The sequence below is a fragment of the Megalobrama amblycephala genome, linkage group LG4 (assembly GCF_018812025.1).
Source record: "Megalobrama amblycephala isolate DHTTF-2021 linkage group LG4, ASM1881202v1, whole genome shotgun sequence".
Lineage (NCBI taxonomy): Eukaryota > Metazoa > Chordata > Actinopteri > Cypriniformes > Xenocyprididae > Megalobrama > Megalobrama amblycephala.
Window position 1 is genome coordinate 34025558 of NC_063047.1, and position 11745 is coordinate 34037302.

General features: G+C 44.0%; 2 protein-coding genes across 2 annotated transcripts; both read left to right on the forward strand.

The window, feature by feature from the left end:
- Positions 1-1566: 1566 nt before the first annotated feature.
- LOC125267391 lies at positions 1567-3568 on the forward strand. The gene is made up of 2 exons (XM_048188969.1): positions 1567-2295; positions 2367-3568. Exons 1-2 carry the CDS (start codon positions 1635-1637, stop codon positions 3557-3559), a joined length of 1854 nt encoding a protein of 617 aa, XP_048044926.1. The 5' UTR covers positions 1567-1634; the 3' UTR covers positions 3560-3568.
- LOC125267390 lies at positions 3568-11498 on the forward strand. The gene is made up of 2 exons (XM_048188968.1): positions 3568-6600; positions 10161-11498. The coding sequence occupies exons 1-2, from the start codon at positions 3986-3988 to the stop codon at positions 11008-11010; spliced, it is 3465 nt and encodes a 1154-aa protein (XP_048044925.1). The 5' UTR covers positions 3568-3985; the 3' UTR covers positions 11011-11498.
- Positions 11499-11745: the final 247 nt, after the last annotated feature.

Consider the following 11745-nt stretch of genomic DNA (forward strand, 5'->3'; position numbering starts at 1 on the left):
ACCTCCCTCTCTGTCTAACTTACACATCTTATCTTTTCTCATCTCCTCCCATTTGAAAGAACTTAACAAATGTTAAATTAATAAACCTGGTTTTTAATATCATTTGTTTGAGAGTTCTCTCTCCTAAATTTACTCTTGTCAGTTAAACACTGTTTTGTTTTAGTAATTAGCAATCATCCTGATTACTTTTGAGGACATTTCCTGTTATTTATAATTGCTCTTGTAGATTTTGATGACATCTGGGAATATGAATTTTTGATTGGAAACTTTAATTCGATTTCAATTTTAATTGAAAATTAAGTTCATAATCAATTTCAGTTTAGCTTTCATATGGTATGGATATTTGTGGATTAATTTAATGGTAGTTCCTTACCAACATCTGGCAATTTTAATCATTAACTAATCATTATTGCTTTGAAATTTTAATTTCATTAGTCATTAATTAGGATTTGGGCTTCCCTAATTCAGATGATACTTGATTGATTAATTTGATTATAATTGCTCTCAATGTTTAATGCTGAACCCATTACAATTTTAATTCACAACTTCCAAATTTGAATTCAAAATTTCATTTAAAATAAAGTTTAGTCTCAGACTTTCACTCCCTCAGTCTTTGATTTAATTCATTTATTTAAAGGAAAATTTTGGGGTCTCCCTCAATACTTGGGTCAGTTGACTTCTCCTGCTAGCGCAGTAAGCCAACCCCCTAGGTGTAGCGACTCCCTAGCGCCACCACTCTGTCAACCCTGTAATTTTTCCAAATTTTGGGAGCAAAACTTCACTCTCTTTCTTCTTCTCTCTCTCTCTCTCTCTCTCTCTCTCTCAGCTGTCCTCTTCTGGTTTGACTACTTCTGCTGGTTTTTGGATTTGTACCTGTGAAAGTCATAAAAGCAGAGTGTTTGAGAAATATTTAACAAATATTTGGGAAACGGAACACTTCTTTTAAAATAGTATGACACTCACTTTACCTTCCCTCCTCATCCTGTTATCCTACCCAGCCTAGGCTCGAGCAGGTGACAAGGAGACTGGTAGGCATCCATAAACCCTGAGCACGCGTCTAGAAGCGCTTTAAGTGGTGCATGGTTGTCAATCCTACTAGCTGAGAAACCAATACTGTCATTGTTATTGTTTTTCTTTCGCCCCGAAGGGAATTTTAATAACAATCACAGTCCTGGTACTTTGAAATCCTTTTCAAAACCCCTGTCTAGAACCATCCTTCTAAAATAAAAATTTTACGAAACTCATTCTGCAAATAGTGTTAAAGACGACAACTTCATTTTATAGGGAAACTGGAAGCACCCCATTATTATTCTGCTCTTCGCTAAATGCTATTCTGTTTGTTTTGTGCTCCTCTTTTCTTCTGCTGTTCTCTAGCTGTGCTATCTGTGTGTGCTTACTGATTCTTTTCACAGAGACTCCGAGTTAGAAGCACATCCACGAGAGGACCACAGTCGAGAACCAGCCTTACCTGCACATTTACACACTCATTACTCATTCCCATTAACTCACAGTTGACATTGCACACTTACACCTTTGATTTGCCCTGCTTTGTTTTGTTTTGTTGTGTTTTGTTTTGTTCTTTTCTTCAAGGTCTGTGTCAGTTTCGGGTTTAGATCTCCCTCGCGGTGCCAAACATGTCTCGCACAACAGACCCTGCTGGACACTGGAAGGATCTGGAGACCTGGCTAAGTGTTGTAACAGACAGCCTCCTACCTAAGGCCGCTGAAACACTAAAGCATCAGACACAGGACCAGCTGGATGACAACATAGCAAGCCTCATGAAACAGGACCCAAGCCAGAGCTACAGTCACAAAGAACTAGCCAAGATCACCGGCTCCTTAAGCCACACACTCATCGCCACCCTCAAACTGAGCGACAGGCAAGCCGCCCATCGCCAGCAGGAGCTGACACATGCACAACGGCGCATCGAACAGCTGGAGCTGGAGGCTCAGGAACAACGAGAAGGGCCTGATGAAGTGGAACAAGGCGCCAAAGAGGAGATCAACAGGCTAAAAGAGACCCTAGCAGCTACTACGCAAGAAATGGAACGAGGCAGAGCAGACTACGCTGACCTCTCCGACAAGCTACAGTACGCAGAACAGCTACTGGAAAAAGCAAAGGCTGACTTCAGAGACAAGAACAGCCGAATTAAAGCTCTCGAAACTCACCTGAATGAGTCAAGAAATGAGGTCAGCCGCCTAAAACAACAGCTTGACTACATCAAAGAAGAGTCTGACAGTATTAAAGAGGAACTCAAGCATGCATATGAATTGCGCTGTGAGCCGTCAAGAACACGTCGGACACCGACTTCACCTTTGCCAAGCAGGACCGGCTCCCCTGTTCCTGGACTGGCACATGATCAAAAGGGGCAGTGCCAAAACAGTCACCTGTTCCCTCTGAAGAATCCTACCTCCCCACTAAGCTAAAAGAACGTGCTCCAGCCAGCCACAGATCATCTCATGGCTTGGACCTCAGAGACCTTGACAAGCTTGCTAGAAACATTGGCAAATTCACTCCAAATGTGCCAGGTAGTCCAAATGTTCAGAGTTATCTGCAAGATATTGACTTCCATCTGGAAATGAGACCCAATGTCACTGACAAAGATAGACTTTATTTGCTCAGAGCCACATCCAGCTCTGAAGTGCGCAGCTTCCTGGACCGGCAGCCTGCCCACACAAAGACTGATTACCACCTGCTCCGAGAAGCTCTCATCAGAGAGTTTGCCGACCCTGAGTCAGAAAGAGGACTAGTGGCTGCCCTGGAAACAAAACAAGGTCGTCATGAATCTCCTCAAGTCTTCTATAGCCGACTCAGGCTAGCGTACTTCGGGTCTCGCAACGAACAGAACATGGAGGAGGAATTGAACTTCAAAACTCTCTTCCTGAGAAACCTCCATCCTGGGGTGAGCCACCATCTTGGCGTCCTTGCCTGTCCACGCACAATGAGTGCTCAACAGTTAAGAGACTTGGCGCACAAAGCCTACTGTAAACAGAAGATGGCCTTAGAAAAGGGCACCAAAACCACCACAGTTCTTGACTTCAACACCCAGAGTCAAGGGCTGGCCCTTGAGGGCACCCAGCGTCAAGACTTTGCCAAACCGACACCCAAAGAGTGGAATGCATCCTCGTCCAACAGAGAGTGGGACTCCCACACTGGTACTCGACCTAAACAGAGAGATAACCGCTGGGATGGACCACGTGGACAACAACGCTCACCTGGACGTCACTGGGAAAATTCATGGAACCAATCAAGACCTCATGAGAGTCATTGGGAGAAAACCTGGAATCGCCCAAGCTCATTTGGAAACACCAGAGGAAAAGGCTCATGGGAATCCAAGGGAAAACGACAAACACACCCTGGAGCAACCAGCCCAAGGAATCGACGGAAAAACTCACAAAGATTCCAAGCTGACAGAGCTCAAAATGAATCCATACCAGAACAAAAGACTTCATCTTGTTTCGACTCTCAAGAGCTGATGAAAATGATGATGAAAGAGTTCTTCCAACGAAAGGAGGATGACCGGAAGTGGGAAGAGAAAGCGAAACCAGATTCATCCTGACTAGCTGCCGGACGAGATGGCAGCGACCACCTGACTCAACATACCCCAGAGAACAGCACCTCATCTCTCTCTCAGAGAACCACAAGCACCATAACTTCAAACGGACAAGAAGTCCCACCTGAACATCCTGCAAAACAGTCAGAAACTGATCCAACACCTGATGGGTCAGATCACAGCAGCATCCAACAAAGACCTGCTGTGGAAACCACTCCAGTTCCTGAAAGTGCTGTCTTGGTCGTCTGCCACTCCTCCGAAGAAAATGAAATAAATGCTAACACCCTACCTCTGTCATCCCAAACTCCAGTCCCCCAACTCCTAGGTGATCTCATTGAGAAAGGTATAGCAAGAAAGTTTTACCTCTCCGTTATCATCGAACAACACATCAAGGTCGAAGCCCTCCTCGACACTGGAGCTGACATCACCCTAATGTCAACAGAACTCCTTGAAGAAGTCCAAAACAGAACAAAGAGGTCTAACGGAACCTTCAAACTTCAAAGGTGTGAGCTGAACCTTCAAGCATATTCCCACACAGGCCTACAACTAAAACATGTGGCACCGATTCGCCTAACGGTGGGACCAATGAATCTTGTTCACCCAGTATATGTCTCTCCACTCAACACATATCCTCTCCTCATTGGGAAGGACCTGCTTAACCGCTTTGAACCCTTAATAGACTTCAAACATCTGAAGATATGGACACAAGTCCGTGAGCCTCTGCCTCTCCAGTCAGTAAACTCCAACGAATCGCAGTGTCAAGTCACAGACACCGCCCCCCATCCACTGACTGACGATGCAAGTTCAAAGTCAAGAGCAAGTTCCACTCCAAGCAACAGGAACCAAGACCCATTCCTCTGCTCACTGCAAGCGTCAGACTCAGGTTCCCTCCGAATCATGACTGCCATAAATGCCCAAGACACATCAGTGCCTGATGCAGCATTAGCCCTGTGGGCTGAAAACTCAGCTATCAGTCTGAAGCTCTTCAGAACATTGAAGCAGACAAATCAGAGCATACCACACGTCTCGAAGCATAGCCGCTTCCCTCTCAATCCATGGTCAACAACCATGGCTACCTCCAAGATTGTCTGTGCTGCAGACATACGATGGAACGACAGACTCTCGAGTCACTACTTCCTGGTTGTCCCCAACCTGCCTCATGACATCTACATAGGAGCAGACATCATGGTCCGTCTCAACGCCTGCGTTGACACCGTGAATGACGTCATATGGGCTCCCTTGTCACACCAATTGACATCTTCAGTCAACCTCAAGAATCTTCGATCTGAGCAAACAATACCAGATGCATGCGCCATGATCAACGAGCAAGAAGCCACAATCCCCGCTTACAGCAAGAGTGTCAGTGTCCGCCTCAACATGCGACCTGGCCAGACCCTTAACAGTAAGCTAGGCTTCTTCCAACCTTCCAGGACCTGCCTAAAACTAGGACTGACCTTGGAAGCCACACCTCTCATAGAAGTGTCATCTCGTGCTGTGTATGTGTTGTTCAACAACTGTACGGCCAAAGACATCAATGTGCCAAAAGCCAGTCACCTGGGATGGCTCATCAACCAGGCGTTCCACGACTTTGAACTGACAGTTCCTGTCATCGGCCACATACCAGTTGAACTAATGTCAGATGAATGCCACAACCCCGTAACTTGCACAAAGCCCCATGAGATCATCACCATCACTTCTATTCTGCCGGTGCCTAAAGAAAGTGTCTGCCGTTCAGAACTTACAGATGACACTCACCTCGCTGTCTACGCTGTGTCAACACAGACTGCAACAGAGTCACCTGTAGAACTGACTGTCAAGGCCCACAGTCCCTCAAATGACTCAGAGGAACCCTATGCTGGGTTCAATGCACAAGTCCAACAAATCCTGAGCGAGGCGGATGCCCTCCACAGTGAAATGGATCGCCAAGGACTTAAAGAAGTTCTGTGCAAATACAAGGACTCCTTCGCAAAGGATTCCCTGGACTGTGGCCTGACTGATATCCACATGGTGCGCATCCCAACTCACCCAAATGCGCCACCGACATTTGTGCGGCAGTACAAGATTCCGATAGCATCATTCGAATCAGTGCAAGATATCATTGACTCCATGCTACAAAAGGGGGTCATCCGACCCTGCAACAGCACCTACTCCGCCCCGATATGGCCAGTCCTAGAGCCCAACGGCAAATGGCGGCCCACCATTGACTATCGCAAATTGAACCAGCAAGTTCCCTTATCGCGATGGCCTATGACTCAATTGGACCAAGAGATTCCCAAAATCAAAGGCTCCACGATCCTATCCACACTGGACGTCGCCTCAGGATTTTGGACAATCCCTGTCCACCCTGATGACCAACACAAATTGGCATTCACCTTTGGCAATCGACAATTCACCTTCACAAGATGCCCCTTCGGCTATGCCAACTCCCCAGCTGAATTCAACGGATGGAAACAGAACGGATTCAAGACAGCTAACAACAAGCCTGTCAAACATCAGGAACTTTTCCAAGCATGCGATGCCATTGTCACCATACATGACATGATTATCTACTGGAAAAAGGTCCGTGGTCATTCACGCCAACCAGGGCAAGACAAAGATCTCAATGACCAAACCGATGCCCTTGCCAAAGCAGGTGCATCACATGGAGAGCCTTGGAAATTCCCATCCCTCCCACCCAACCCTTCAGTTGCTGCCATAACCCGCCACCAGCACGCCACTGGCGCGCAAACCCCCGCCTCCTCCCATGTTGAACTCTCACCTCAGTTCACTGCGGATGATCTCCTCACCCTCCAAGCGTCGGATCCAACGCTGCAAACCATTGCCGCTCACATTTCCGACCCATTAACTCATCCCATTTCCACCTCCGACCTATCCAATTCCTCTGATCTCCGCCACCTTCACGTAAAAGGATGCCTGGTGTGTTGCCAGTTCCAACCGGCAAACCCAAACCACAGAGCACCACTACAACGGAAAGGAATGACCTTCCCATGGTCAGACCTCCAAATAGATTGGGTAGGACCCCTGCCACGGTCAACACGGGGTAACAAATTGATGTTCAAAAAATGAAAATCACAGATAAATTAGATAAACAAATGATAAAGCTTGGGCTACTGAATATTAGATCTATTTCTTCAAAAGCACTTATTGTAAATGAAATTATCACAGAAAATAAACTAGACTTGCTGTGTTTGACAGAAACCTGGCTAAAACCAGACGATTACATTATTTTAAATGAGTCTAGTCCTCAAGGTTATGACTATCGACACAATCCTCGACAGAAAGGCAAAGGGGGAGGTGTTGCTGTAATTTATAGTAATATATTCAGAATCATTCAAAAGAATTTCAAATATAACTCCTTTGAAGTGATGGTGCTTTATGTAACATTATGTAAGTTGACATTTGTGCTGGCTACTGTATACAGGCCACCAGGGCACCATACTGACTTTATCAAAGAATTTGCTGATTTTCTATCAGAGTTAGTACTGGCTGCGGATAAAGTCCTTGTTGTTGGTGATTTTAATATCCATGTAGATAATAATAAAGACGCATTTGGATTGGCATTTGCAGACATTTTAAACTCTATTGGAGTTAGACAACACGTGTCAGGACCCACTCATTGTCGTAATCATACCTTAGATCTAATACTGTCGCATGGAATTGATATTGATGCTGTTGAAATTCTACAGCAGAGCGATGATATATCAGATCATTATTTAGTGTCGTGTATAATACAGTTAGCCAAGGCTACAAAACCACCACCCAGCCATAAATATGGTAGAACCATCACGTCTACCACTAAAGATTGCTTTATAAATAATCTCCCCGAGCAGTTTCATCGCCTTAGTATACCTGACAACTTAGAAGAACTCGATGCTGCAACAGAAACTATTGGCTCTCTCTTTTCCAGCACATTAGATGCATTAGCTCCTTTACGTCTAAAGAAGATTAAGGAAACTAATCCAACGCCGTGGTATGATGAGCACACTCGGGCTCTAAAACGAGCTGTGAGAAAAGCTGAACGTAGTTGGAAGAAAACAAAACTAGAAGTTTTTCGCCTTTCGTGGAAAGAAAAAATGATTAAGTACAGAACGGCTATAAGAAATGCTAGATCTACTTATTTTTCAAATCTCTTAATAGAAAACAAACATAATCCTAGGTACTTATTTGACACAGTGGCTAAATTAACTAGAAACAGAGATTCAACTGCTGACATTTCCAAAGAGCACAGCAGTAATGACTTTATGAACTTCTTTACTTGCAAGATTGACAATATTAGAGAGAAAATTATAAACATGCAACCGTCTACAGTTTCGCTTCAGACAGTGCACTGTAGTGTCCCTGAGGTAAAACTAGAATCATTCGCCGCTATAGGAGAGGAAGAATTATCTAAACTTATCAAATCATCAAAATCAACAACATGTATGTTAGACCCAATGCCGACTAAACTACTGAAAGAAATGCTTCCAGAGGTCGTAGGTCCACTTCTTGATATAATTAATTCATCGTTAACACTAGGATACGTGCCAAAAACTTTTAAGCAGGCTATTATTAAACCTCTTATTAAAAAACCTCAACTAGATACGAGAGATTTAGTAAATTACAGGCCAATCTCGAATCTACCTTTTCTGTCAAAGATACTAGAAAAGGCAGTTTCAACACAACTGTGCTCCTTTTTAGAAAGAAATGGAATCTGTGAGGATTTCCAGTCAGGATTTAGACCATACCATAGTACTGAGACTGCTCTCGTTAGAGTTACAAACGATCTACTCTTATCATCCGATCGTGGCTGTATTTCTCTATTAGTGTTATTAGATCTCAGTGCTGCTTTTGACACTATCGATCACAACATTCTTTTAAAAAGACTTGAAAACTATATTGGCATTAGTGGAATTGCTTTGGCATGGTTCAAATCTTACTTATCTGACCGTTATCAGTCTGTAGTAGTTAATGAAGAGATGTCGTATCGATCACAAGTTCAATATGGAGTACCACAAGGCTCAGTACTAGGACCGTTGCTTTTCACTCTGTACATGCTGCCCTTAGGAGAGATAATTAGGAAGCATGGTGTTAGTTTTCACTGCTACGCTGACGATACTCAGCTCTATATTTCCTTGCGCCCTGGCGAAACCTACAAATTCACAAAACTAACAGAATGCATAGCTGACATTAAAAACTGGATGACAAGAAATTTCTTATTATTAAATTCAGAAAAAACTGATATCCTAATCTTTGGACCAAAAACTTCCTCACGAAAAAACCTTGAATACTCTCTAACACTTGACGGGTGCTCCATTAAATCTTCGTCCTCAGTTAGGAACCTGGGTGTGCTCTTTGATACCAATCTTTCATTTGAAAGTCATGTTTCTAGTATCTGTAAAACCGCCTTCTTCCATCTAAAAAATATATCTAAATTACGACATATGCTCTCAATGACAAATGCGGAACAGTTGGTTCATGCATTCATGACCTCAAGACTAGATTACTGTAACGCTCTACTGGGTGGTTGTTCTGCTCGGCTTTTAAACAGACTACAGTTGGTCCAAAATGCGGCAGCTAGAGTTCTTACTAGAACCAGAAAGTATGACCATATTAGCCCAGTTCTGTCAACATTACATTGGCTCCCTATTAAACATCGTATAGACTTTAAAATCTTGCTACTTACTTATAAAGCTCTAAATGGTTTAGCTCCCCAATATCTAAGCGAGCTCTTGGTGCATTATAGTCCTTCACGTCTATTGCAATCTCAGAATTCAGGCCAGTTGATAATACCCAGAATATCAAAATCAACTGAAGGTGGCAGATCCTTTTCCTATTTAGCACCTAAACTCTGGAACAATCTTCCTAGCATTGTTCGGGAAGCAGACACACTCTGTCAGTTTAAATCTAGACTAAAAACACATCTCTTTGCTCTTGCATACACATAACACATTATCAGTACATTAACATTTTTCAAATCCGTTAAAGGATTGTTACGCTGCAATAATTAGGTCGGCCGGAACCGAGAACATTTCCTATAACACTAGATATACCTGTACATCAGAATAAGAATGGCATCTACGCTAATATCAGTCTCTCTGCTTATCCTGAGGTTTGCCGGGTGCTGGATCCAGGCCGTATCCAGATCAGATGGAGAACCTGTGTCTGGACCTGACTACAACGTAGCCCAGGAGACAATGGGCCTACAGATCCAGTTCTGGCTGCATCTATAATTCAGATTTTTAAATCTCCGTATCCGCTTACATATATTTATATATAATCTATTTTTAATCTCTATAATAAAAATGTATAATTCAGATTTTGATCTCCATATCCATTTACATATATTATATATATCTTCCAAGGGGTTTTTTCCCTCCTAGGACTTTTTTCCCAGTGCTAGCACGCTGGGTTTTTCTCCTAGGGGTTTTTTTCCACCCCTGGGAGTCAGCCGACATTGGCTTAATGTAGCACCATCTTGTATATGTTACATATTACCACGCTTGCTTGTACAGCTTATTTTTAACCATTTCTCTTTTTTCTGTGCTCCTAATATGTAAAGCTGCTTTGAAACAATTACAAATTGTAAAAAGCGCTATATAAATAAATTTGACTTGACTTGACTTGACAAATACTTCCTCACCGTGGTTTGCGAATTCACAAAGTGGGTAGAGTGTCTCCCAGCTCCCAACGATACAGCAGAAACAACAGCCTGCCTGTTAATGAACCACATCTTCTCAAGATTTGGACTGCCTCTAAGAGTCAACTCTGACCGAGGAACCCACTTCACCGCTGAGGTTATGCAGGATGTATGGAAACTCCTGGGCATACAGGCCAAGCTTCACATAAGCCATCATCCAATTTCCTCAGGGCAGGTCGAACGGGCCAACAAGACAGTGGCAAGCATGTTGAAGAAGTATGTGTCCGCCAACAAAAAGGATTGGGATATCAAGCTCCCTCTGGTACTGATGGCCATCAGGGCCACCCCTCACCGGTCTACCGGAGTAGCCCCATTCGAAATGATGACAGGGCGACAAATGACACTACCGCTACATCTGCTGTACCAACCTGGTGACATGAACCTCGTCACCGCCTACACCACTCACCAGTATCTGGAAGAGTTGCATCAGCACCTGAGAGCGACTTTCGCCTTCGCACAACACAACCTCCAAAGAAGTGCGGAAGGTCGTAAAGCCTACTACGACAAAAGGGCCTCTTACCAAGAACTCAATGTCGGAGACAAAGTGTGGTACTACAGCTTTGCCCAGCCAAGGCAGAAAGCTCCCCATCGCCTGTCAAAGAAATTCCTACCTCACTGGACAGGACCACATGAGATTGTGGACAAGCTCTCGCCTGTCGCCTACCGAATCAAAATCAGACAAGGCCGCAACGAGCCTGTCTTTCGATGGGTCCATCGAAACCAGATAAAGAGGCACCAAGGTTCCAACCGACAGGAAAAGGGGGAGGTTCAAACCCACTGACACAGACCGACAATCCCCTACTCTACACCACACTAATGACTTTGTCATTCTAGGGAAAGTTTTTTTTTTTTGGTTTTGTTTTACACAACACTTACACATGCTCCTCCACAGCACTGCTAGGAACAACCTCTAGTAGAAAGGAGTCTCTTCACACGTGACACTCACTTTGCTCTAGTAAACTCAGTGTCCTTGTGTCTCTTAGTGTTTTATTTTCTCTCTCTCCTCATGCTTTCCTTTTGCCTCCTTCAATATCATTAGTCTTCCTCCTCAGTTTGCCCGTTATCGATTTGAATAATATTTACCGGCTCAAAGACGTTGTGAATGTTTGATTTTGGCAAGGGAACTTTCAAAATACACACTCCTGAGGTCGTGACGTACCACGATAACAACGAACAGTTGTACCAGGCCCCAAACCTAAAATGCGTACGCTCACGAAAGACATTCATTATCTTTGCCCAAGTAAACCATTCGTATTTGATAATACCGAGGGCTTCTGCGGCCTAGAATCAATTAGACCCGACACTAGCTGCCACACGCATTATCCTGCCTAAACAAACTCTCTGGATCAATGTCCCTAAGGGCTCGATCCTCCATATCGACGATCTTGCAGTGTATCACGACGATGAGTACCAGGCTGAACTCGAAATCTCACCGTACTTCAAACAGCATTCCTTCGTCCTCGATCCAGAATCGGAAGAAAGGATCAGGGAGGAAGGAACGCAACTTATTGATCTG